Source organism: Pleurotus ostreatus, assembly GCF_014466165.1.
Source record: "Pleurotus ostreatus strain PC9 chromosome Unknown scaffold_1, whole genome shotgun sequence".
NCBI classification, from domain to species: domain Eukaryota; kingdom Fungi; phylum Basidiomycota; class Agaricomycetes; order Agaricales; family Pleurotaceae; genus Pleurotus; species Pleurotus ostreatus.
This window is the reverse complement of record NW_023503156.1, coordinates 4,307,420-4,331,544: the sequence shown is the minus strand read 5'-3', so window position 1 is coordinate 4,331,544 and position 24,125 is coordinate 4,307,420. Positions and strand designations below refer to the sequence as shown.

The window sequence follows — 24,125 nt, the reverse complement described above, 5'->3', positions numbered from 1 at the left end:
TAGTCAAGAACGAAATGTAGACGCAATATAGTTTGTTATCAGGCTTGAAATAAAACGGGACTCTGGGAGTTTGGCGGGTTGAACGAGTTAATTCCAGACAGTGTCCATGCCATTCGATCGTGATGTGCGGCTGTCGCCAAGTTGTCACTGCGTTTGAGGAGCGGTTATGTGGTAGTTCGGAGCCGCTACCGATCGGTGATCGAACGACACTGATCGACTCAGAGTCGTGGTCAGGTTCTTCGGTAACAAGCAGGGTGAGAGAAATGGGAAGTAGTGACAACATCGTTTACGAGACCCTAGCAATACATACAAGCGTAAAGAAATGAAAGATCGGCAATTAGGCGACCAAGGTCATCACAAATATATTCGGTGCTTTGAAACCGAGGCGAGATTCGGCGTATCGGTCATTCCGTGCCAGACCTTCGAAGAAGACTCGCTCGCGCAGCCAATCTAATGAGGCATGAGCTATAGAAGCCAGGTCAATAATGGGCACGTACCAACACGCTTGTAACGATTCGGCGGAACTGCCGGGGAGTAATACATATTCCATCCACTCTGGGCGTTGTGCGCTGCCGTGCGCTTAACCTGTTCTTGTAGTCGAGGGGGCAGGGCTTGGAACTCCCCATCAGTCACATAATTCTCCGAGTATCTATGCCCGAAATTAGCCAGTAATCGTGAGAGTAGGAAGATCACTTACTCCTTCCATACAGCCGTGCAAATGTCCCCCATAGTGACGCCTCGTTCGTTCTTCACTATCGTGCACCATGGACTGATCTCGGTGATGATGACAAGTTCTGTTACTCTGGGCAGCGTCGCTGGTTCGTCCTTTTGTGTGAAGGATAGATCACGGTCTCTTGCACTTGGGTTAAATCCCCCAGTCTGGCCTGCGAAGGAAGGACCATCACGTTTAGTGACTAAGCGTCAAATAAGTTGCGGCGACTGACCATTTGCTAGGTTGAATACAAGATGGAAAGAGCCGTGGTTTCCGGATATTATGGGGTTGAGTTCGAGGTTTGTGTTGAGTAGATAGAGGTCTGTCTGTGAGAGCACCGGGCCGTCTGCCAGCGCAGTGAGTGAGGATGCGGCCTCTGCCAAGGTTCACCACTCGCTTACAGGATCCGCCGGCGGCCCACTTTCCAATTTGATCAGCCATGGTAGTGAGGATATGGAGAAAGGTAGATGAAGGGAATGCGCAAGGAACAAGAACTGCAGTGCTCGATTATAATTCTGTAGCAGATCACGTGGCGATACAGCTCTGATCGGATTCGATCAGCCTTCGCCTCGAGTCAATTGCCTGTTCAGAGTCACCACAATCCCTCAGAATTGTCTTTACGCTTGCTTCAACCGTTGGTCAGACTCCAGATTGGAGTACAAGGGACACAATAGTTGAGAGGGTAAAGTCTGGTTTACTTGCATCGTGAGTTATTGTTGTCCTTGTATTTGACGCTCATTTCATCCGTTTATTGACGTTTTTCCTGAGTGTTCTTCAGGATCTTGTACTAGTCAAACTAAGTCATCCCTACTCGTTCCTTGGGCACAATGTCCCGACGACCGACTCCCAATGTGACTCCCTTCATCCCCCCGCTGAACACGCCTGAAGCACCGCCTTCTGCAGCACCACCCCCAGTCCCCTCACCTGGCGGTCCTCTGGCTGGCTGGGCATCACTTCCTCAGAACCCGAATAACTACCCCCCGTTCTACCCATCTACACCGTATACAACAACGCCCTTCGTACCGTCACTGGGCATGAGCGCCCACGGTACACCCGTAATTCCAATGGGTTCTTACACTCCAGCAGCACCTCCATCGGCTGCCATCCCTCCGATGCAACCTGGACTATCAGCAGATTACATTGGCTACCCATCGATGGGGCCGACACCGGCTTGGGGCCCGCCAGCGCCTCTTCCTGGTGGACCGCCGCCCGGTACGCCATGGTCGGCACCGGCAACAGCTTTCCAACAACCCCCGGGGACACCCTGGGGAGGGATGGCCCCACAAGGTTATCAACCATTTCACCAACAGCAGCCGCAACACCAATCTATGGCCGCTGCGTTTCCTGGGATGATGAGCGGACCACCGCCCCCTCAGATGCAGCAGCCACCTATGGCTCGACCTCAGGCCGCAGCGACGTGGGGTATGCCGCCCCAAGGCATGCCTGGTGGTTACGCGCACACACCCGCTATGGGTATGGGTATGCTCGATCCTTGGGGCGCACCACCACCGCCAGCGCCAGCTTGGGCACAACCACCACCGCCAGGCCCGCTTCGCAGAGCCACAGACCATGACGGAGATCACGTCAATCCCTTCACAGTTGGCGACCACTGTGAGTTGCGAGCCCATTCCGGGGCAATAGTCTAACCCTACTCCTCACAGATGGGCCTGTTCTGGAGCCGTTCTTGATTCAGGTGGTCAAAGCGAGCGTGAAGTTGAATCCACTTATAGAGCCGGCTCCCGATAATTCCGACCGGCCCTACTTGAAATGGAACATGCTCTTCCCATCTGCCTACACGCAACGGTCGACAGATCCTAGTACAATGTCCTGGATCAATGGAAGAGAAGAGCCCGCCACATTTCCTAGAATCACCTTTCTGCGACTAATCTCGAAATCATTCCCGTGGATGATCACTGTCCGTGCAACGAAACGCACTGTTGGGGTAACATGCGGCGAAGTCATAGATGCTATCGCAGAGAACATGTCGCGCCTCGCAAGCCAGACGGACTACCATTCTTTGCCCAAATCCAAGCAAAAGACGATCTCGGAAAACTACCGTCGGAATAGATCCCGCGCTCATGGCGTTCCTGGCGGCCGATTGGGCGAAGGGATCAAGCGGCTAGATTGGCTGGGGACTGATTCCATGTTCGGTGGGATTGAACGGAACGAAAGGCTGGTGAAAGAGATCTGTGGTGATGTACTGCCCTGCACATTTTCTGTGTCCTGTATACGGCGGTACCCAATGAGTGAACAAGAGATTAAGGACCACGAAGCAAGGGAACGGACTATGCGAGAGCACAACCGGTCGCTTCAACCTTCAGCGGCAACACCCTCGATTAGAACATCCGTGCACTCGGGAGGCTCTTCGGACGACTCTGATGATTAGATGATTTCTTCGGGACCACTCGCGGGCATTCCTTCTCCATCGCAGCGACTTTATCTCGGATTCCGGATGTAACCTACTCTCCTGCTTGATGTCATGTAATCTTCATCTCCGTCTGCTATCTATCCGTATCTATGCGGCAATCTGTTTACTTGTCTGGCTATGTTCTACATTCCACGTCGTCTATCTGCTTCCTGCAAATCGTTGATTCGCTCCCTACATGATACCAATGTGTACGATTTTATAGCAATTCATAACAAAAGGTACAAATATCAGGATGGCGGAAGTCGAATAGTAATGTTCTCTACCACATATTCCGAATCAGCATAGCCCAGTATTCTGGGGAGATGCGAGCTGCAAGCACCGGAATATTAGCAAAGTTAAAAAGGGAATGAAGGGGCCTACAAACCTATTAAGGCCCTTCACACTTAGAATCTGCTGCGAATTGTAGTTAGCCAATCCACGACCAACTTCAATCACGTCGCCTTCGTGTATATCCGCCTCCATCTTCTCCACTCCGTCCCCGGAAGTCTGCAAAGCAGCAGCGCCGTCGCTATTGGGCGGCACACTCTGTTCTCCGGGGACAGGCGTGCTTGGACGAGTAGCCTGCAGCGCGCGGGAGTATGCTGAATTATCAGAGGCTTCACCTTCGACTGGTCGGCGGATCACAATTTTTACGGCTTGGCCTGAAGCAAAGGCACCTAGGACACCTTTCACACCAGCGGCCAGGAGGCGCCCACCAGACTCTCGTCGAGAAAGAACATGATGGGCGCCGCTGTCTATCACCACGCTCCCAGATGGGTAAAGCGTATGACTCGTCCAAGATTTGAGATCCCGTAACGGGATGGAAGACGGTGTAAAAACAGTGTGCGCCGGACGAACTGGAGTGGAAGTGCCGCTGATCGCAGTGTTGCGACTTATGACCGCCGTGGTGCCTTCACCCGCGGTGACGACTGAGACCTTTGCGGTGTTGTGGTACTCAATGATTTTAAAAACATTTTCAGGCTGTTTGCTTGAGGTTATGATTGTCGTAACCCCTGCTGCGGTGGCGATTTCTGCGGCGATCAGCTTAGTTTCCATCCCGCCCGTGCCCAGGCTTGAGCCCAGTGTTGTAGTGCTGACTGAGTGACTGTTAGTAGTTTGTGCCGTAGCGTTTGAAGAACAAACCTCGAGAGCGGATGTCAGCGATGGATGTCACGATCTCTATTTGCTTCGCGGACGGGTCCTTCCGTGGGTTGGAAGTATATAAGCCATCGACATCAGTAAGAAGAAACAGGTAGTCTGCGTGAATCATTGATGATGTTATTGCTGAAAGTGTATCATTGTCGCCGAATTTTATTTCCTGCAGGTAATATCTGTGATTGTTTAACGTGGACGACTACATAGCCAACTCACACTGACAGAGACCGTATCATTTTCGTTTACAATAGGAACCACTCCCATGGAGAGCAGTTCATTGAAGGTGTTCACGGCATTCAGGTACCGTGTTCTCTGGTACAACGCGCTGTGAGCATTGGCCTTACCTTCAGCCGTATAAACAGAGCACACACATCCGAGATGTCGCCGCGCGTCAATAGTACTTGGGCGATAGGCTGTTCTAGTTGACCGAACAGATTGTCCCACAAAGCAATGAGCCGTCCTTGCCCAATTGCAGCCAGCGCCTGATCCAAGAGATCTTTCAACGATGTTCATGTGGAATTTGAGAGAGCTGGATATACCTGCTTTCCTGACAGACTCTTGGGCCGGTTGGCGATGTCCATTCGCTTCAGCCCGACGCCTATGGCGCCAGAGCTAACGAGAACAACCTTATGCCCCTGCTTTCTGAGAGACACTACGGTCTCCACCACGGCCGAGAGGGTGGAAAGTAGGGGCTGATGAGTCGTTTCATGAACGATCGACGAAGTTCCTGCGTCAGAGCTAGCGTTAGATTTTACAACAGCACCCGTCAGTCAGCCCACCGAGCTTGATGACAATTGTACACGGGGCACCGGTTCGCGCCCGAGGAGCCATACGCACGACCGTGAAAAGCCGTGAAATCTCGTGGCGAAGTCTACAGAAATGATCGAAGATGGTACTGATGATCGAGCTCCCCGATTGATCACGTGGACTTACATGTGGCTGTGCAAATTTTCTTTCTCAAGTTCTTACTACGATAAAAGTTAGGAAAGTGACCATAAAGTTCAAATGGCACTTGGTGTTAAACGGAAAAGGGCTCAGGATCAAGAGGGCAGAGAAGTGAGTATCTCGTCGCTCTACGTCTTCCAGACCTCATCATATCTAGTCAACTAAAATAGGCAAATGGCAGGACCCGGAGGTACTATCCGGTGAGGATGTTTCGGACGATGACTATGGTGACTTTGAGGACTTGGAAGCGGGGGACATAGCAGAAGCAGAATGGGGGGGAATCTCAACCGAAGCCAACGTCGTCGAACAGCAACAGCATAGCGGGACGAAGCCCAAGAAACCCCCGACCGGAGAGGAATTGCGAGTAATCAAGGACGCTACTGATCTATTCAGATCGAGCTCCTTCAAACTTCAGGTAGGTTTGATGCTGCCGAATCCATTCTCTGTCTGACAATTGTAGATTGATGCCCTTCTACCGAATGTCCGTCCCAAAGCATCGCGGATACCACCCCTGGAACGATTCCTTCTTGCACTCCATACCTTCATCACTTCACTTCCACCGATATCTGCAGAGCACCCGTTGGTGGCGGCCCGAAAAATGGCCAAGAAGGGTATCGCTGTGCCGTATCCTCTACCGCAACCCGCGGAAGACACTAACTGGAAAGTCGCATTCGAGAAACCTAGTGAAATAACGTTGGTCGGGAGCTGGGCAAATAAGTTAAGTATAAAAGGTCGAGACGGGCGTTCGTTTAGCGTCGACTTGGCGTTGGAGATGCCAAACGTGAGTTGTGGTCTTCATTCATGTCGGGTTGCCCTAACAGCCTTTTAGAGTCTGTTTCAGGAGAAGGACTACCTGAACGGTCGGTTTTTTCATAAAAGAGCATTCTATCTCGCCAGCCTTGCCTCGCACCTCAGCTCGCAGAAAAGCGGGCTTAACGTTTCCATCTCGTATGGGTCCATGTCGAATGATCCACGACTTACGAAGCTCATCCTCACTCCGAACAAAGGTACGCACTATTTGACCCAAAATGCCTACTGAGCCTCACGCATTCGAAGACGACTCTCCCAACGATTTTACCAAACTGAACGCCCAGATATGTCTGATCCCGACACTCTCGCTAGAATCACCTATTCCTTTGCATCGACTATCACCTTCCCATTCCAATCTTCGGGTTACATCTATATCTCAAGATAATGAAGCTGGCCCCTCAAATCACCAGGCAACCCCCCTCTACAACAACGCGATCCTCACCTGTTTTACGCCTAGACCGCACCTCCTGGCGATCCACGCTTTGACACAGATTCCTGCGTTCAACGACGCGCTCGTGCTCCTCCGTATTTGGGCCAACCAACGCGGGTATAGCAGCGGAAGCAAACCATGCGTAAGAGGATTCCAGGATATGGGCCCTTGGTGGGCGTTTTTGCTCAGTGCCGTGATGAACGGCGAGGAACCGACGCAAGATGGTAAGCCTTTGAAGAGGAAACCCTTGGGAAAGGGGCTGAGTTCGTATCAACTCTTCAAGGCGGCGTTGGATTTCATTGGTGAGCTCGCACTATAGCGTGCTCGTTTTCGTACTAGAATATTTGTCGAAGGGAAACACGATTTTGTATCCTCGCCTGTTTTTACCAAGACGAAGGACGGGCATCGCGTGCGTACCCTCCACTCCACGGTTCTACAGCCGCTAATGCTATCGTTTATCTAGTTTCCGCCCAACGAATACACGGACAACTATTCTGCCGTTCATGTGGATAGCTCATCATTAGTAAACCTTCTTGCTGGCATTCCAGTGGGTTCACTGCGACTTGTACGTCTATGCTTCTAGATAGGGACCCTCCTTACTGACGGCTGTCTCGCTAGCTTTGTTACGATGCTCAAAAGACCCTCGAAATCTTGGATCATTCCTCGCTGAACGTCGATCCCTTCACTGAGGTCTTTCTGAAAGAGCAACGAGATCTCATGACTCGCTGTGATATCGTTTTGCGGTAAGGGCCTTATTCTATCTTGTCAGCTATCGCGGATACTGATCGGTTTCTCAGCGTTGATATCACTTCAGCGAAACAACGAAACGAATCAGTGGCCAAAATTCTCGACCACGGTTCCTCAATCAATTCCCTCTTTGCAGCTATTGATGTCACCCTTTGCGCAGGCTTAGGAAACCGCTGCAAAGCCATGGCGATCCTGCATCCGACCCCATCGTCTCGTCCACTTACACAACCCCTACCTTCAACGTCTGAGCTGACACATATTTTCATTGGTCTAGTTCTTGATACTCAGCACGCGTTCCGCTTAGTCGATCACGGCCCGTCTGCCGACGAAACTGATTCCACCGTTATACAACGCTTCCGCGAACTCTGGGGTTCAAAAGCTGAACTTCGACGCTTCAAGGACGGACGCATCGTCGAAAGTGTCGTTTGGGAGGTAAAAACGGCTGATGAACGCAACCACGTTCCAGCTATGATTGTTCAACATCTCCTGCAAAACCATTTTGGGATAGATGGGACGAAGGTTGTGGCGTGGCAGAATGGTTTCGATAGCATGCTACGACTACCTGAGGAGGTTTCGTCGTTGTACCAGGAAGCGGGGGTCGCCGCTGGATTTAGGGGCGCCATTGCTGCGTTTGACCAGGTTGTCCGAAGCATAAAAGCTCTAGATGAAAAACTGCCTCTGGCAATCCTGAATATCAGTCCCAACTCTCCGTATCTCCGGTACACTAGCGTCTTCGCGCCCACTCCGCTTCCCGCCTCTCTTGCTCCTCTTCTCCCAGGATGCGCACGTTACCTCCCCCACATTGAATTCATCATTGAATTCGAAAAATCAACTCGCTGGCCAGATGATCTTCGGGCTATCCAGAAAATTAAACTAGCGTTCTTCGAGCGCATTGCTAGTGCGCTTATGGGCGCCGTGGATGGGCTTCGGGCCAATGTTGTTGTTGGCGACGGTCCAGGCTCCTCGGACATTCAGGATCACGCCAAATTGGAGGTTATCACCAAGGATGGGTGGAGTTTCGCTGCTAGTATATGGCACGAAAGAGAAGCGCAACTTCTTGATCGCCTCGTCGAGAACAAACCTTTGCTTCCCCATATTGCTGCCACACAACCGAACTACAAACCAGCGACGGGAAAAGAAATTCGCGAGGCGATCGAAGGCAAGGACCTGTACCTTCGTCGATTCGTACATGGACCAAGGCATCATCGCGCCATTGGTGCGCTTGTACATCAATTCTCGGCATATGCTGGCGCGGTGCGACTTCTCAAAAGGTGGTTGAGTGCCCATTGGCTTCTGGAGGGGCATATCTCGCAGGAGGCTGTGGAAATCATTACCGCAAGTGTGTTCGTCGGAGACGGGCGCCTCGTCGGGGTGGAGGACGAATATGGTGGGCCAGGCGTTCCAGCAACGAAGGAGCGAGCCTTCTCAATGGTTGTTGAGAAGTTGAAGGATTGGAAATGGGAAGATGGGATGTTTGTACCTCTGTATGGGCTTTCGGCAAGCACGACTGCTGAAAGCTCAGTTTCAGAGGTCGGTGCAGATGCTGGGGTTCCCAAGGCTTGGGGGTCAGCCATGCGCGCCGAGTCGAAGAAGGGCGTCTGGAGGTTGTCAACGGAGATGGATCAAACAGGACATATCTGGACTACCGAAGGCCCCGATGCCGTTGTTGCCCGACGTATCCAAGCACTGGCTAGGGCGACATACGAAATATTGCAGAGGGACGGTCTCGAAGTCAAGGTACATCCTCGTCCTAACGCGAAACACATTGCACAACTAACTCAGGATTGTAGGCCTTGTTTATCCATCCGACGGACGACTACGATTTCCTCATCAAGCTCGACCAAAGCATACTGCCGCGTTATGCGCAGAATGTTTCCCCAGATCCGTCCATGCTGGATCCTCGCCTGAACTCGAAATACGCCAATCTTGTGAAGCGCAGCGGAGATAGCAACGATGATGTCGTCCGGCCTGGCTTTGATCCCGCGCATATGCTATTCACGGATCTTCGACGGATATACGCCGATACATTCGTCCTTTTCCATGATCCATGTGGTGGAGATACCTTTGGCGGCGTGTGGGATCCGAGTGTGAAGGACAGGCCACGACCGTTTAGGGTGCTCGGTGGTTTCTCGAGTGCGCCTCAGAGTATGTTGAAAAATACAGCTACAGATGTGGTGAGTTGCGTCTCTGCCTCAATACGAACCAACTGAACTATTTCCCAAGGATTCAACGCCGTCGAGTTCGAGCAAAGGCAAAGAAAAAGAACTCGTCGTTCTGAACTGTCAATCAGTCCTTTCGGAGATTGAAAGGATTGGACAAGGCCTAGTGAAGGAGATTACCGTTCAAGTTCACCAGTGAAATCATGTTTGAAGGTGCCTCGTGTCATATACGTTACAATGATTTCATGACAAGTACTCATAAAATAGCATGTAGACGGAAATTCACTATTCCAATCGTACGAGGAACGAAGGGCGAGCTAACCCACGGTATCTTTCTCCTTTTCGCCATGTGTGCTGGTCAAGATTGAGTCAAGAACTAACCAAACGATGTGTGGGCTGAGCGCTTAACCTCCTAAGCGGCCCCCAACGCAATAGGGGGAGGCTGACCGCCGTCAAGTTTAGAGGTTGGAAGGACTGTGAATCTTCCTGTCATACCACCATCCATGTCTAGGTCAATACGTCTTGTACTATGCCTAGCAACTGCAGAAGCCCTCCTCCTGATACCGGCCGATTCCCCAGCAGATGCTTCAAGTCAATTCCTTCCACCCACCCTCACATCAAGCCTACTGTTAGCGACTTCTAGCGGCGGACAGATAGATACAACAATAGTAACAGAAACTGTGCAATATCAGACTACGGTCTTCGAAGTTGTCACCGACACTGTCTTTAGCTCTTCTTCACCATCCACCCCAACACCGACTACTGAGTCGACATATCCCGCGCTTCCATCACCGTCCAACGGAACCTCATGGTCGGCGCCTGCAGATATGATTGATCTATCCTCTTTCAAGGTCACATATTTTCCTGCTGGTTGGCAAAACGTCGAACTCGTTTCTGGTATCCCCGCGACGGCGAGTGCCACAGGTACAGCCTTGTCAGCAGAGTCCACAGCGAGCACGCCGTCTTGGGATAACTCTTCGTCAATCCTACAACTCATGTACCCGGCGGGTTCGATAAACCCAGCAAGTCAGCCACAAGGCGGAGCCGAGTTTTATGCATCACCGCTGAAAGGGATGACCAAGGCCCAACAGATGGTTCTTACATACAGCGTCTTCTTCCCCGTAGACTTCGATTGGGTCAGAGGCGGCAAACTTCCTGGTCTCTACGGAGGGCGCGAGCATTGTTCCGGAGGGGTTGACGCGACCGATTGCTTTAGTACGCGGATGATGTGGAGGCAAGGTGGCGCTGGTGAATTGTACCTGGTAAATGCACAAATTCTCGAGCAACACCACATTACTGACGGATTGGACTTCACAGTATGCTCCGAAAGATAAACAAACCTCCGAACTGTGCGGAGACAATCAATCCGTCTGCGAGTCTACATACGGGCTTTCTATTGGCCGAGGGTCGTTTAATTTCAACGCAGGCTCTTGGACTCATCTGAAACAGACCGTCACCCTCAATAGACCTGGGAAGCCAGATGGTTACTTCGCTTTGGATGTCGATGGGAAACGAGTTATCGAGCGGAGCGACATATACTATAGAGGCATGCCGGCGCCAACCAAGACGATTAAGAAGCCGGTGGTAAAGAAACCAGAGCAAGGCGGAGGGTTGCTCGGTCCCATTCTTGGCGGGATCCTCCCCAAACGAGCTATCGAGCGTCGTTCTTTGAGGATTGTACCGGGCAATCAGGCAGTAATGACCAGCGATGATTCGATGGAAGTCTCTACGGAGAACGTGGACGACGAGGGACCAATGTTATTGGCAGGACAAGCAGACTCAAGTGAACCAGTTGGATTCATTGGGTTATTTTTTAGGTAAGGCAGCTCAGGTCTGAAAAGGATTGCCTACTAATCTGCTTATTCAATAGTACTTTCTTTGGTGGGCACGAACAAAAGTTTGCGACCCCGCGAGATCAATATGCCTGGTTTAAGGACTTTTCAATGTCATACTAGTTTAGTTAAGGAGCACTGGGTCGGTGAAGGGAAACCTTGATACGTACACGTAAGTACGTACGTACTTCGAGCTGTGGAAAATTATAGGAACTGATCCAACGCCGCATTTCATCAACATCGCGTGCACTCTCAAGAATGTATCTGGGTAATGCAAGATCAAATGCTGTCTCATAACATCATGATTGGTGTTGTTTCCAGACGCCTCGAACTTGCCAGGACCTCATCAACTAAGCATCTCGCGCCTTACTTCGATGGTTGTTGTTGCTCCCATGTCTTAATATCCCATGGCGTAGAGAGTGAAAGGCTGCCCCACAGCAGGCCATGGAGAGGTTGCACCATCCTGACGAACACAAAGTCCAGCCCATCGCTGAGGACACCGCAGATGCTGTGCCTGTCGGGCACCAAGCCAATGGCAGTCAACTTCCCTCACTGTCGCCTCCTCGCAGTGCGTTCTTGCTATCGCCTAGTGTATGTTCTGAGTATTTTGAACAGAGCGACAGATTGAGCGACGTTCATAACGCCAGTATGTTCGCTGCGGCTGGGGTATACGACGCCATCTAACGGCTGGCTGTTTAGACTATGTGTTCATCGGGCTCTGGTGGGGATAGACCAGTCGATTCGCATCCAACGTCCGTGACCCTTGCTGAAGGCTAGATATATAGGCGCAGCTTTGACCGTGCCCTCTGCATTGCATTCGACTCGGATCATTTGACGGTCCCAGATCCCGTCGAACAATCCCAGGCAGTGGCACTGTTCGCAGGGACGGCCGACATAGGCAACAGTAAGTCAACGATCGATCTCGACCCATACACGGCTAAACACTTGTCTAGTTTTGGGACTGTTTATCGCAGCCATTCTCGTGATATTCACTTCGTGGCCTTGGGTATATTACTTCATTGCTATTACCGAGTTCTCGCTTTTGTCGCCGTACCAACCGTGGAACATAGCCATGTGTCGTCGACCGAGAAGATCAGGCGTCTGGACATCATTGGCATTTCTACCTTGACAAGCGAGTGGTCTCCGTCCTCTGCTATATGGTTATCGCCAAACTAACATGCGAACAAAGTCGCCCTCATCTTGTTCGTATCCGCTGTGACTTCAGGCTCGATCTCTGGATGGGGTTCGGCTAAGGTGATTGCCAACCTCGTCATCTCCGTCGTGCTCGTCGTTGCGTTCTTTATCTGAGAAGCCCGTGTTGACGAAAACCGCGCCGCGCTGTAAGTCCCTCGTGCGTCTCATCTACCTAGGAGTTGACGATGCTTCTCAGGTCACCCAAGACATGGAAATATACTAATTTCAGCACGATGGTGGCCTGCGCAACCCTACCTTTCCTCTTGGCTCTGGCAAGAGGTTTGCGGATGGATGGTAGGCGCTTATCACGGCAGCACACTTGTGAGCCATTCATCATCACTAGCCAGTTGCGTAATGGTAACAGTCTGTTCTCCAGCCTCCCGATCAGCCTTATGGGCATTCCGTCCATCATCATTAGCAACGTTTTGCAGAAGAAGTATCGACTGAAATACGTCATGGTGTTTGGAATGGTCCTTACGGTTGCAGGGACCGCCCTGTCGCCGTTTGCCGACTCAAGGGGCAAGTACTGGGGCTTCGCATTCCCTGGCCTTCTTCTTGGTGCGTCTGGTGTTACAGTGGTCTTCACAACGTCGAAGTGAGTTGATCAGCTGTGTGCCTTGGCTGTGGATTGGTTCATCTGCCCCCTCTAGCATTGCCGTTGTCAAAGTGACGCCTCCACAGATTGCAGGAACTGTCGGCACTGTATACAACTGTTTCCTCGAACTACGCTGCGCCGCCGTGTTGACATTATAACGTCAATTCAGACCAGTGGTGAAGTATACCACGGGGGACCGACGGGATACTCTGGGCGAGCAGCAGGATTTTGGTTCCTCTTCGCCTTAGTTTGTCTGCTGGCTCTCTGCAGGCTCGTTTTTATCAAGAACACGATCCCTCCTGTCAAGAAAAATGTGGAAGAAGAGAAGGAGAAGATGGCGGCGTTCGAGACGTCTCGTGATGTTGAGGATGGGAGTTCATAGACTCGAAAACGCGGAAAGGCTGTTAACGACGTCTAGTTGGAACCGTTTGAATTTTGGTCGTGTAAAAATTCAAGATCACCGCCCAGTTGCAACACAGTCGTCATCGCTGTCTTGTTTGTATTTGTACGAGGGATTCGCAAAAACTGGGAACCAATACGTTGGGATGAATACGCGTAGACGCTACCTATTTCTCGCCTAATAATCGCCGCCTTCTAGCTTTGTCGCCAGCAGCATCGATCGCTTCCAGTTTTCCATGTGAATCTTGACCTCCGCCGCTGAGATCAAGTTCTTATTGTAGTCCGCACCAAGCTCAATGATTCCCTTCCAAGAGGAAATACGGAAGAATCTATGAGTGACCCTGAATCAGACTGGGTGCAAGTATCTTCTGTGGAAAGACCTACGGAGCTGGTTCAATATGGTTGACAGATATGAATACGTCGGACAGCTCCAAGACAGCTTTCCCCAAGGAGTCTGTGAAAGAGTTATCTAGCTGCTTTTCAGAGATACCGTCACTTGAGAACGCGTAGCAGTTGTTGGGGGGTAACCTGAGCAGAGTCAAGCAGTGAGAGAAGAATTAGAGCTGAGAGACAGATCCGTACATGTTCGCTTTCGCGCCAGCGATGATGTTCTGCATGAAAATCAGAGAGGCCTGCCCCATATAATTAATGGGGTCAGGGAGGGCCTTCTGTTGCCCGTAGCTATCCCGGACGGCGTTCATCGCTTTGACTAGGGTTTTCTTATCCAAAGGCGCAGGTTTTCCATCGGTTGCGATGAAGAGGGAAACGGGAACTGAGAGATGGCTGACTCCGAGAGCGTAACCACTATAGCCATCACGAGAGGAGTAAGGCTCAATCAGAAACTCGCGGCAATTGCGCAAGTGGAGATTGCCAAGGACTAGGCCGGCAGCGTCGGCTGTAGGAGGATTATCTGCCATAACCGTCATAGCGAGGGCAGCGTGAGCTATGACATATCACAACAAGGTCAGAGATAGCAGAGAAGCCATGAGGATAGAACACTTACCGAGATGAGTCAGAGTGTACGCTTTGCTGACATCCGCCTTCCCCGAGGGTTTCAACGACGCAAGAAGCTGCGCTGACTCGGAGGCAGAGAAGAACAGAACCTCTCGACCTGGTGAAGGCCATCCTGAGTCGGACGGCCTAGGTTTGAAGCCATAAGGAATCTACAGGGGAAGAGCTTAGCACATGAAAACGGCAGGCGACAAAAGGATTACCTTCATCGCTTCGCCGATTGACTGCAATACTGCGCCCATGGTGCCATAGTAGGGGTGGGCGAAACTGGGTTCCTCTGACGAATTTGGAGGGATGGCGCGAGGTACGGACGGCAACAAGACGTTGTAGACGGCGGGGGCAAGGTTACTTGCCTCGCTTCCCCACTGAAGGGGACTCTGTGGAACATCGCTAGATCCCAAATGTTTGGCAAGTTGGATGAGGTAGCGGTTTAACATGATCTTGAGCCCAACACCGTCGAATGGGGCATGATGGGTGCGAACGAGGAAGCCGAACTTTGAAGCGGGCTCTCTGTCGCTGCCTGGGGTCAGGACTAGATGGGCCCAAGTCTGGAGACCGTCTTTAGATGGAATCTTCTCCTCGCCTAGCTTCAGGCGGAGGGGCTCGACATCAGCTTGTGGGTGTTGGGAGACAATGAAAGTGCGGTTGGCCCACTCATTGACCTCCGCCTCGTTGGCTGGTTTGTAGACAAGACAAGAAGTTCCTTCGTCATCCGGAACAATAGATGTCGCGATGGCGGGGACATGGTAGCGCAACCACAGCCACGTAGCTCGTGCAGAGTTGGTCAATTGAGACCGGGAGATAGTTGCAGAAACGTTCACATGCGCTCCAATGAAGAGGTTTTGCTCGCCCTTCATATGCCGATTGTAAACGTCCTGAACGAATTCTCCTCCTCCGAGAATGCGAGAGACGATGCCCTCCGATGGGAGCTCCTTCCACAAGAATCTGTTCGAATCGAATTTGGCGAGAACCTGTTCGGCCATTGTGATTGGCAAATGATATGAGCAAGTGTCTTGAAGTTAACAAGGCCGCTGTTGAGCGTGATGGAGACCAGCAAGATGGTAGCACCTTATATACCGCCGCGCATAACATCAAAAAGTCCACCTGGAGCTTCCACAACTATAAACGACCCCATCAGCACACCCACAGGCGCAAGCACGTCGAAGACGCCGCACCATCAGGAGCTCCTGGTGCTACGAATCTTCCGATGGACACTGGGAGCATGTCATCCTCCTGGGAGACAACAAGGTATGGGGCATGGGCCCTTCTCAACAGTGTACCCGGTCGCGCATTCATAATGTCAAGGCAAACTCGTGGGTTGATTAGATTTGGGGCTTCGGTGAATGTCGTTCTGCCTTGGGCAAATATAGCCACGAAGCCTTGTAAAAGGTCCGCTGATGAGGTAATTTGTACCAGTGATCGGAAGGGCGCACCTGGGCGTCCTGAATTCCCCAGGTCGACCAATTGCCTGGATGAATACGGGGGAAAGATCAAGCTTTCCCTTGATGGTTGGTGTCAATGATCACCCGAAAGAACAGCCGAGAATTGAATGGCATGGATGTGACCACAGCGTAGCCTTTATCAGCAGCGAGGGAGGTTTATAGAACCATCCCACGTTGGGCAATGGGCCATGCCCCCAGCCACTGAAGTATCTTCAAGGAGTAGTTGGGAAACAGATATACCACTGAGAGCGCTCCCCATCACGATGATGTTGTCGTTACGAAAGAGGTCCGGGTGCTGACGCGCCCATTTGAGGACACTCTTGTAACCTTCCAACTGTTTCTCGAGGGAGACAAAGTTTCTGGGCTCGCCGCCAGAGTCACCAAAGAACTGATAGTCGAAGATGAGGGAAGCATAACCAGCATCGCTAGCCCATCGCTCCCCAAAAGACGCGAGACCCGCATCCTTGATGACAGTCATTCTAACGATATTGATTGAGGTCACATCTACGCCAGGGAGTTCGACGCGTACCCGTGTCCAGCAACAACTAGAGGAAATGGTGCCGGGCCCGTCGAGCAACTATTAGTAGGAACTCGCACTTGCATGGAATTTAGATATACGAGTGTATCTTCTCAAAGAAGGGTATTTGATCATACTCTACGTGAGCAAGGAGCCTCTCCCGATCTTGACAGAGTTTTTGCAGTTCCTTCGGCTCTTCCACAACATCTTCCATGAGCGCTTTGACGATTTGGCTGAGCGTAAGCACTTAAGCTTGAGCTCCTCGCCGCTCTGAGCCCCTGCAAGTCACGTGAAAGCTCCTATCTCTCTTGAAAGACCGCGGCAGTCATTCAGACTGCAAAGCTCACGTTGTTCCGACGCCGCCATGAGCCCGCTCCGAATTGCATTCCTCCATCCTGATCTCGGAATAGGTGCGCTGAACTGAAGACTGAAAACGATTGGGTGATTTGACAATACCGTAGGTGGTGCTGAGCGCCTGGTCGTCGACGCTGCGCTCGGCCTCCAAAACCTCGGTCACCACATCGACTTGTACACTTCACACCATGACCCGACGCACTGCTTCGAAGAGACTAGAGACGGTGAGGGCGACTCTGATCACTGCTACTGCTAGCTCAACATACGTATAGGTACCCTCCGCGTCCACCATGTCGTCCCCCCATTCCCCCGGTCGATACGTGGCAAATTCCATATACTCTTCGCGCACGCTCGTCAGCTACATTTAACTCTCCATCTCTTACTTCGAGGAGGGCCATCATACGATGTATACTTCGTAGATCAACTGTCGACATGTATTCCATTCCTGCGAACGTTCGGCAAAACACGCGTGGTGTTTTATTGTCACTTTCCAGACAAGCTCTTGGCCAACGGAGAATTCGTCGAGGGCAAGTTCGCAAAGATGAAAGGGGGGATCCTGAAACGTCTATATCGAATCCCCATGGATTGGGTGGAAGAGTTGACAACCAGTATGTCGCCCAGCTTGTTCTTTTGGTCAGACTCTTAATCTCTTCAGAATAGGACAGGCAGACATTATACTAGCCAACTCGAAATTCACCTCCCAGGTATTCCAAACCTACTTCAGATCAATACCACGCGTCCCTCGTGTCGTGTATCCCGGCATCAACATCTCTGCTTACGAGACCGCCGTCGACTGGAGTGATCCCGACATTGTTCAAGTGATATCGTGCGTCTAGACTGACTACCGTTGAATTACTCTCATCCATCTTGACTAGTGACCGCCCCACCCTCTTGTCTCTGAACCGCTTTGAGAAGAAGAAGAATGTTGCCTTGGCACTTGCAGCGTTCGCTCAAATGAAGACCGGCTCCACACGTTTAGTAATTGGTGGTGTGTATACACTCCCTCTGAGCCAAGCAAAGTAATGAAATCCTGCCCAGGTGGCTACGACCATCGTCTCGAAGATAATATCCAGACACTCGCGGCTCTCGTCAGGACAGCCGAGTTGCATTCCCTCACTTTCAATATCATCACCCCTGCATCATCTAACACACCGATTCCTCCCTTCAAATGCCAACTCGTCGAACCAGACATTCTCTTCGTGCTCAACTTCACCACCGGCCAACGGTCAGCTTTGCTCACCTCCTCATCTACGCTCTGCCTACTCTACACGCCGGCCAATGAACATTTCGGCATTGTCCCTGTCGAAGGCATGCTCTGTGGTCTGCCTGTCCTCGCGTGCGATAGCGGTGGCCCGACCGAGAGTATTTTGGACTCGCCAGAGTCCGAGCGAACTGGCTGGCTATGTCGGCCGGACGCGGCTGTATGGGCTGATGTACTGTCGAAGATCGTTGCGCTCTCGAAGGGAGAAAGGGAGGCCCTTTCGGAAAGGGCTAAGTCGCGAGCGAAAACATTGTTTGGCATGCAAACTATGGCGAGAGATATTGAAGATGCCCTTCAGGAAGCCAGTACCTTGGGACCCGTCGAAGGTCTGAGTGGGTTTATCTTTATTTTCGCTACTTTATTGGCTTTAGGCATGGCAATCCTGGTGCTGATATGATGTTCCTCGTGGTCCGTTCCATCTGAATATACCCATTGTACTACCGTTTCCCACTCGTCAAAGCGCTGCTGTCAACACCACAGTATCATCGCAGGTTCCTCACACCTACCACCTTAGCGTATTCACAACCGAAGACCCAGGACTTGAAGGCTTCCAGGTAAGACTATACCCTCAATCGACTACTGGTCCTTACCTTTGCACGAAGGTCGTCCTAGTGTTGAAGGCCAATGTACACGGCTCTCGTGTTCAGTGAAAGCTATTTTGATCCCATCGTGGTGCAATATAAAGGACGTCAGTTACCCCAAGGCCTTTCTCCAGTGTCACGGCTCTAGTCTCAGCATCTCGCCCACACCATATCAGAGAGATCGAGAAACGATCTCTTGAATGCATTAGCTTGAGGACTTACATCCGGGTCCATCACTCGAGGATCCGTTCAAGGCTTGGAATGTGCGTGAGCGTCCTTGTTGAGAAACTTATGGAACGGGAGAACCACTCCCCCGCTCGGGTTTCTTCATCACAATTGAGGGAATAGCACAGATGGGACCTATGTACCCAACAGCTGCGGTATCATGTCGCGGCTCAGCCATTCCTGAACACTTCCCCATGTCCTCCCACCCCTGCCAAAGGTGTGCATAGCGTGTACCACAAGAAGTAAGCATAGCTCACATTCCCGTCGCAGGCCGATTGGTTTCGTGCAACCCTCGTGGTGAAATGTGGGCGAGATGTGGGCAATGGGCGCTGGCTATCGGGAGCTACTCGCTGAGCCTTACTCTTCTCGCGACGGGTAGATGTTGATGCCATCTTTGATACTGATCCACCTGGTGCCGACAAGATCCAGGAAGTGCTTGGACCGTGTCGGCGAACAGCATCCCGCACACATAAATATGAAGGTCCCTACGAAGTTCTCCTCATAACGATCAACTCCCAACAAACAATATGTCTTCACCAGTCGTTCTCGTTGTAAGTGCTACCCATCATCTACACCTAAACGCTTCCAAACAGATGATTTGGGCAGGTTGGCGCAGGGCCTGCTGGCTTAGTTGCTGCGTTGTCTTTGACGCAAAATGGCATCCCTGTCCGCATCATCGATAAGGATGAGAATTTTCACACCGGGTCGCGAGGATTCGGTATGCAGGTAGGGAGTCGTTAATTGTCCCTGCATGTTGTGTCTTCATGGTATATGCTCAGCCACGGACATTCGAACTCTTCGAAACCATGGGTGTCTATGACGACATAAAGCACTTTGCGGTTCCAATCCCAACGATGCGAGCCTACAAATTGCCGGGTGGAACTGTGCCAGTCAAGACATGGGATCTGTATGAGAAGGGTGAGGTTTGGCCCGATCGCCCCTTTGTGCGCACTCCTCTCTGGGTTCTCGATGCAACAATTAACCTTACCTCAGGCAAATGGGGCTTGTGTCAGCCAAGACAGCCTTGAAAGTGTCCTCCGCCAGCATCTATCCCAACATAGAATATCAGTCGAGCTTGGCAGGGGTCTGACTGCGTTAGAGCAAAATGATGACGCCGTCGTTGCTTCTGTGACCACATTCAAAGATGGACAACCAACGGGAGAGGTCGAGAAAGTATCCGTTAAATATTTGATCGGGTCGGATGGCGCCAAAGGTATTTTTGAGTTGTGGCAACCGTGTTGAAACTCATGGGAAGACAGGTTCTACCAGGAAACTGTTGAACCTCACATTCCAGGGTGAAACTAGGGACGCCGATGGCATGGTCTGGGGAGATGTTCAGATCAAAGGCTTGCCGACCGACGTAAGTCGGCTTAATATCCTGTGAAAGAAAAGTTCATGAGCTATTTCCATTAGTACTGGCACATTTGGGGGAAACCAGGGCACTACACGTATGACGCACCCGATCGTTCTATGATATCTACTGACCCTTCCTCAGGATCATGGCACGCCCGCTAAACCCGTCCGGCGACAGATTTGGCGTCGGAATTACTGGGCAGAACTTCGATCCGGTTGACCTCGCTGACCCTGCCAAAGCGATCGAGTTTATTCACAACGAAACTGGACGCACCGATCTTGAATTCGGCGAGTTCACATGGATTTCCCACTTCAAGTAAGTGTAGGCGTGAGTTCGTTAGCTAGCTGTAGGCATTCACACGAGGCACACAGGCCGAACATGCGCATGGTCAACAAATTTCAAGAGGGACGAGCATTTGTTGTTGGAGGTGCGGATTTTACTATTCTCTCTGTGATGTAGCTTTGAACATCCTCGATTAGATTCCGCTCACGTTCATTCTCCAACTGGTGGACAAGGAATGAATTGCAGCGTTCAAGACGCGGTTAGTCTCAAATGATTAAATGGACTGGACTTGAGCCCATGTTAACGTCTGCTTCAGTCCAATTTAGCTTGGAAGCTAGCCCTTGTTCTTAAGGGGTTCGCCGCAACCTCCCTCTTGAACACGTACAACGAGGAGCGCCTCCCTGTCATCACTCAGATGCTTCATGCCACAACGAAGCTGTACACTCACACCGTCGCCAAAGAAAAGGCTATGGAACCCACTGAAAAAGACAGTACCGACGAAGACAAACAATCCGGTTGGTTCAGGTGGCGCAACAGTGCCTTGGAGATGTACGGCATCAACTACCGTTTCAGTAGCATCGTGCTCGAGGAGCGCGACACTCGCCCAAGAGATGCCGAGGACGTTCTTGCCCACGCTTACTCAGGCTACGAGGGACGCGGCTCTTTGTGTGCCGGGGATCGTGCCCCTGAGGCCCCAAAGCTTCTCACCAGTGATGGTGAGGTCTCCGTGTTCAAGTTGTTGAAGCCAACTGTGCACACCGTGCTGGTTTTCGCCAAGGAGGGAGACTTGGGCGTCACAGCTGCCTTGGCAAATGTCCCTCCGTCCGTCGTACAAATTTTCCTCGTCGCCGAAAGCCAAATTCCAGCCGTTCCGGGTGCCCGGACCTTGATCGACTCCGAAGGCCACGCTCGCAAGTCATATATGGTGGACGAAGGTGGTTCGCTTATCATCGTCATTCGACCTGACACCTTCATCGGTGGAATTGTTAAACACGCATCGGGTGTTCGTGAATATTTTTCAAAGATTATTGTCGTTTGATGCTTTCTCCATAGTTTGTATGAAAGTCTCCATCGCCAATACGACGCATGTACTTGACGGCTCGTTTTGATTGCTCAAATACGTCTTTTGTTCGTCGAAACCTGTCAGGAGGTGTCGCTCTGCCTGCTCTACACCCCCGCCAACGAGCACTTCGGGATTGTCCCCGTCGAAGGCATGCTGTGCGGCTTGCCAATCCTTGCGTGCGATAGTGGGGGCCCGACTGAGAGCGTACTAGCTTCACTGGCGTCTGAGCGGACTGGCTGGTTATGTCGTCCAGACGCGGGGGTGTGGGCGGGTGCGCTGTTGGAGATTATCGCGCTCTCGAAGGAAGAGAGGGAGGCGCTTTCGGAGAGGGCGAGATCGCGGGCGAAAGCGTTGTTTGGCATGGAAAGTATGGCGAGAGGCATTGAAGAGGCTCTCCAAGAAGCCAGCGCGATGGAACCCGTACAAGCTTCAAGTGGGTTTGTCTATGTCTTCGTCGGTATGTTGGCTCTGGTAATAGCAATCTCCCTGCTCTGTTCCGTTCCGTCCAAATATACCCATGCATTGTACCTCTGCAATCCTCCAAGCACTGACATCCCAGCACAAGCTCAACACTTCTTCGCATACGAGGAATCGGAAAGGAATTTCAGGTAGGTAAGTTTGCACCTTCGATTGATGAGCTCGAGCCCTTACATGTACTTATCGCTCCTCGTTTCTGAAACTAGAACCTTGTGCGGAAACTGTGTCTGTGTCCCGATTCTGGTCCGTGCTACAATATTTGAAATGAATGGATACATGTAGGACGTAGGCCTTCTCGTTGATTTTCTTGTGAGTGTCAGGAAAGTCGTTCACCCTCGCCGTCAACGTTGGGGCACAGCATTACGACCTCTCTCAAGTTTGAACGGATTTACAACTTCGAAAACTCGTGGAAGTATTCCAGTGGAACATCTCCATCGATGAGCGGCGGCAATACCTCGCTACAAATACAGAAGGAAACAAAGCGCATCGTCAAAATCGTGAACGGCAGACTGAAAGAGACACAAACCGAAAGACTTTGAAGAACGGGTTGCTCGTGTGTTGCTTCAACGCCGACTTTCCATTCTTATACCTCTCCACAATTAAGAACTTAAGCGTATCCTGTTGATTGAGCAGAAAGGTCATTCGTTGCTCGGCTCCTTAGAGGGGGGAGATGGGCGCATACTTTGGTATGTTGCATGACGTGCCATGCAATCGTTTCGTCGTCTTTTTCGTACTCCGTGGAGGCAGTCCTAAGGAGCTCTTTCACCTTCTCGGCAGCTGCCAGGTCTTTGGCGCGAATGGATGCAGTGACTACGCTGAGTTGTTCAGCTGATCGTCAGTTGACAAAGGCCTTGGCGTATTCGAACCAGAATAACTTACAAGACCATTTCCTCCTCGAGTGATATTACTTGTGGGATGAGGAGGGAGGGTTTGTGGATTATACGAGGGGCATATCATACTGTATACACGATTCCAGCAACCGGGAGAGTAAATTTAGCCGGAGCCGGTGCGTCTTCCCCGAGTTCTGACATATCATTGCCCCGGGAATGATATAGCCTGGATATAGCCATACTGTGCGTGACCTAGTAACGAAGCAACTCAGCTGGTGACATGAATTACAGAGGCACGGGTCATCTAATTGGCCAATTAAGTACAGTGTTCCCCCTTTCCTTGACACACGCCTATTCCTTGACTCAGTAGCACATTTTTAAGTCACGGTGTGAGTTGAAGCTTAGCTACAATTATATGAAGTAGATAGACACCATAGCTTAGAAACATTCCAGGCAGTGTGGGGTGAATAAAGCAAGTGCTAAAAAACGGATACTGGTGATCTCAGTCAAAGGCTAGGAATTTGCGATCATGGGAGAGTAGTTGCAAGACACAAATTCCGCGATAAGTGTGACGTGAGGAATGAACGGCTCACGCCTATCAGAGGATAAGATAAGATAGTGGTGATGAGACGGCGTGCGAATTCTGGGGCCCTTCTCTGCCGCGCGTACCCCAGAATTCGCCCACCTCCTCTTGGTTCACGCAGTGTTCCTCTGCTGAACACCGCATCACCGTTCTCGTTTTGCGCTTTCAGTTTATTTATTCATCAAAGAACTTTGACAAGAAATAACATGGTTAATGTCAATCGCACTCCTTCCCCCCCTCCTGCTCCTCCCGCCCCATCTTGTACTCGAAAAACCCACTGCAGTGAAGCAGTCATCGCGGCTCTCAGAAAATATCCTCAGGCACAACACATGAAAATGAACCAAGATAAGACTCAACGAAATCTCAATAGAGAACTCAAGCATGCATGTCACCAGACGAACCCCACTTGTTGGGGTAGCAAACAGAGGGTGAGCTACTCGCAAACCAAAAGGGTCGTATCCGTATGCGGATGCTGGCCAACCAAAATAGGTAATGCAAGTTCGCGCCACGCGCAACTTGTTTACCGTCTCGTTTCACTTCTTTATCACGGCCGCTCGTACTTACATCTGATTGTGTATTCATGCGCACGACTCGCGCTTATATATGCGTTGTTTCGTTTCCGAGCACCTCAGTTATTGCCCCGCAATATACTGAGGTGAGCTTATTCCTATTCTAACTTTGCTTATCCATTCTTACATTCGTTGTAGTTTACTGTTTCTACAGGTATCGTAGCACGTAGAGTTATTGCCCCGCAATATAC

General features: G+C 51.2%; 11 protein-coding genes across 11 annotated transcripts; 6 read left to right on the top strand and 5 right to left on the bottom strand.

Moving 5' to 3' along the window:
* Nucleotides 1-337: 337 nt before the first annotated feature.
* On the bottom strand, nt 338-1,153 carry PC9H_001589 (uncharacterized protein; the record flags this gene model as incomplete). The annotated part of the gene is made up of 5 exons (XM_036771239.1): nt 338-450; nt 498-649; nt 698-884; nt 945-1,058; nt 1,114-1,153. 5 exons carry the CDS (start codon nt 1,151-1,153, stop codon nt 338-340), a joined length of 606 nt encoding a protein of 201 aa, XP_036637084.1.
* Nucleotides 1,154-1,539: 386 nt separating this feature from the next.
* On the top strand, nt 1,540-3,098 carry PC9H_001588 (uncharacterized protein; the record flags this gene model as incomplete). Its single annotated transcript, XM_036771238.1, has 2 exons — nt 1,540-2,323; nt 2,374-3,098. The coding sequence occupies 2 exons, from the start codon at nt 1,540-1,542 to the stop codon at nt 3,096-3,098; spliced, it is 1,509 nt and encodes a 502-aa protein (XP_036637083.1).
* A 269-nt stretch (nt 3,099-3,367) lies between these two features.
* Nucleotides 3,368-5,105, bottom strand: PC9H_001587 (uncharacterized protein; the record flags this gene model as incomplete). The annotated part of the gene is made up of 7 exons (XM_036771237.1): nt 3,368-3,449; nt 3,505-4,216; nt 4,263-4,437; nt 4,491-4,586; nt 4,646-4,756; nt 4,814-5,001; nt 5,054-5,105. 7 exons carry the CDS (start codon nt 5,103-5,105, stop codon nt 3,368-3,370), a joined length of 1,416 nt encoding a protein of 471 aa, XP_036637082.1.
* A 174-nt stretch (nt 5,106-5,279) lies between these two features.
* PC9H_001586 (uncharacterized protein) lies at nt 5,280-9,564 on the top strand (the record flags this gene model as incomplete). The annotated part of the gene is made up of 11 exons (XM_036771236.1): nt 5,280-5,330; nt 5,377-5,634; nt 5,680-6,000; nt 6,049-6,226; nt 6,276-6,761; nt 6,813-6,868; nt 6,923-7,024; nt 7,078-7,202; nt 7,257-8,943; nt 8,997-9,380; nt 9,430-9,564. 11 exons carry the CDS (start codon nt 5,280-5,282, stop codon nt 9,562-9,564), a joined length of 3,783 nt encoding a protein of 1,260 aa, XP_036637081.1.
* A 304-nt stretch (nt 9,565-9,868) lies between these two features.
* On the top strand, nt 9,869-11,320 carry PC9H_001585 (uncharacterized protein; the record flags this gene model as incomplete). The annotated part of the gene is made up of 3 exons (XM_036771235.1): nt 9,869-10,627; nt 10,683-11,182; nt 11,236-11,320. The coding sequence occupies 3 exons, from the start codon at nt 9,869-9,871 to the stop codon at nt 11,318-11,320; spliced, it is 1,344 nt and encodes a 447-aa protein (XP_036637080.1).
* A 1,463-nt stretch (nt 11,321-12,783) lies between these two features.
* Nucleotides 12,784-13,368, top strand: PC9H_001584 (uncharacterized protein; the record flags this gene model as incomplete). Its single annotated transcript, XM_036771234.1, has 3 exons — nt 12,784-12,986; nt 13,042-13,093; nt 13,156-13,368. 3 exons carry the CDS (start codon nt 12,784-12,786, stop codon nt 13,366-13,368), a joined length of 468 nt encoding a protein of 155 aa, XP_036637079.1.
* A 195-nt stretch (nt 13,369-13,563) lies between these two features.
* On the bottom strand, nt 13,564-15,379 carry PC9H_001583 (uncharacterized protein; the record flags this gene model as incomplete). Its single annotated transcript, XM_036771233.1, has 5 exons — nt 13,564-13,714; nt 13,770-13,913; nt 13,968-14,328; nt 14,389-14,548; nt 14,600-15,379. 5 exons carry the CDS (start codon nt 15,377-15,379, stop codon nt 13,564-13,566), a joined length of 1,596 nt encoding a protein of 531 aa, XP_036637078.1.
* Nucleotides 15,380-15,977: 598 nt separating this feature from the next.
* PC9H_001582 (uncharacterized protein) lies at nt 15,978-16,441 on the bottom strand (the record flags this gene model as incomplete). The annotated part of the gene is made up of 2 exons (XM_036771232.1): nt 15,978-16,317; nt 16,368-16,441. 2 exons carry the CDS (start codon nt 16,439-16,441, stop codon nt 15,978-15,980), a joined length of 414 nt encoding a protein of 137 aa, XP_036637077.1.
* Nucleotides 16,442-16,719: 278 nt separating this feature from the next.
* On the top strand, nt 16,720-18,367 carry ALG2 (Alpha-1,3-mannosyltransferase-like protein; the record flags this gene model as incomplete). Its single annotated transcript, XM_036771231.1, has 7 exons — nt 16,720-16,765; nt 16,817-16,933; nt 16,982-17,317; nt 17,370-17,535; nt 17,585-17,697; nt 17,748-18,296; nt 18,342-18,367. The coding sequence occupies 7 exons, from the start codon at nt 16,720-16,722 to the stop codon at nt 18,365-18,367; spliced, it is 1,353 nt and encodes a 450-aa protein (XP_036637076.1).
* Nucleotides 18,368-19,303: 936 nt separating this feature from the next.
* Nucleotides 19,304-21,451, top strand: PC9H_001580 (uncharacterized protein; the record flags this gene model as incomplete). The annotated part of the gene is made up of 10 exons (XM_036771230.1): nt 19,304-19,327; nt 19,383-19,502; nt 19,556-19,720; nt 19,770-19,999; nt 20,046-20,136; nt 20,190-20,224; nt 20,272-20,445; nt 20,502-20,557; nt 20,610-20,671; nt 20,729-21,451. 10 exons carry the CDS (start codon nt 19,304-19,306, stop codon nt 21,449-21,451), a joined length of 1,680 nt encoding a protein of 559 aa, XP_036637075.1.
* Nucleotides 21,452-22,340: 889 nt separating this feature from the next.
* Nucleotides 22,341-22,839, bottom strand: PC9H_001579 (uncharacterized protein; the record flags this gene model as incomplete). The annotated part of the gene is made up of 4 exons (XM_036771229.1): nt 22,341-22,410; nt 22,479-22,570; nt 22,635-22,767; nt 22,832-22,839. 4 exons carry the CDS (start codon nt 22,837-22,839, stop codon nt 22,341-22,343), a joined length of 303 nt encoding a protein of 100 aa, XP_036637074.1.
* Between the last annotated feature and the right edge of the window lie 1,286 nt (nt 22,840-24,125).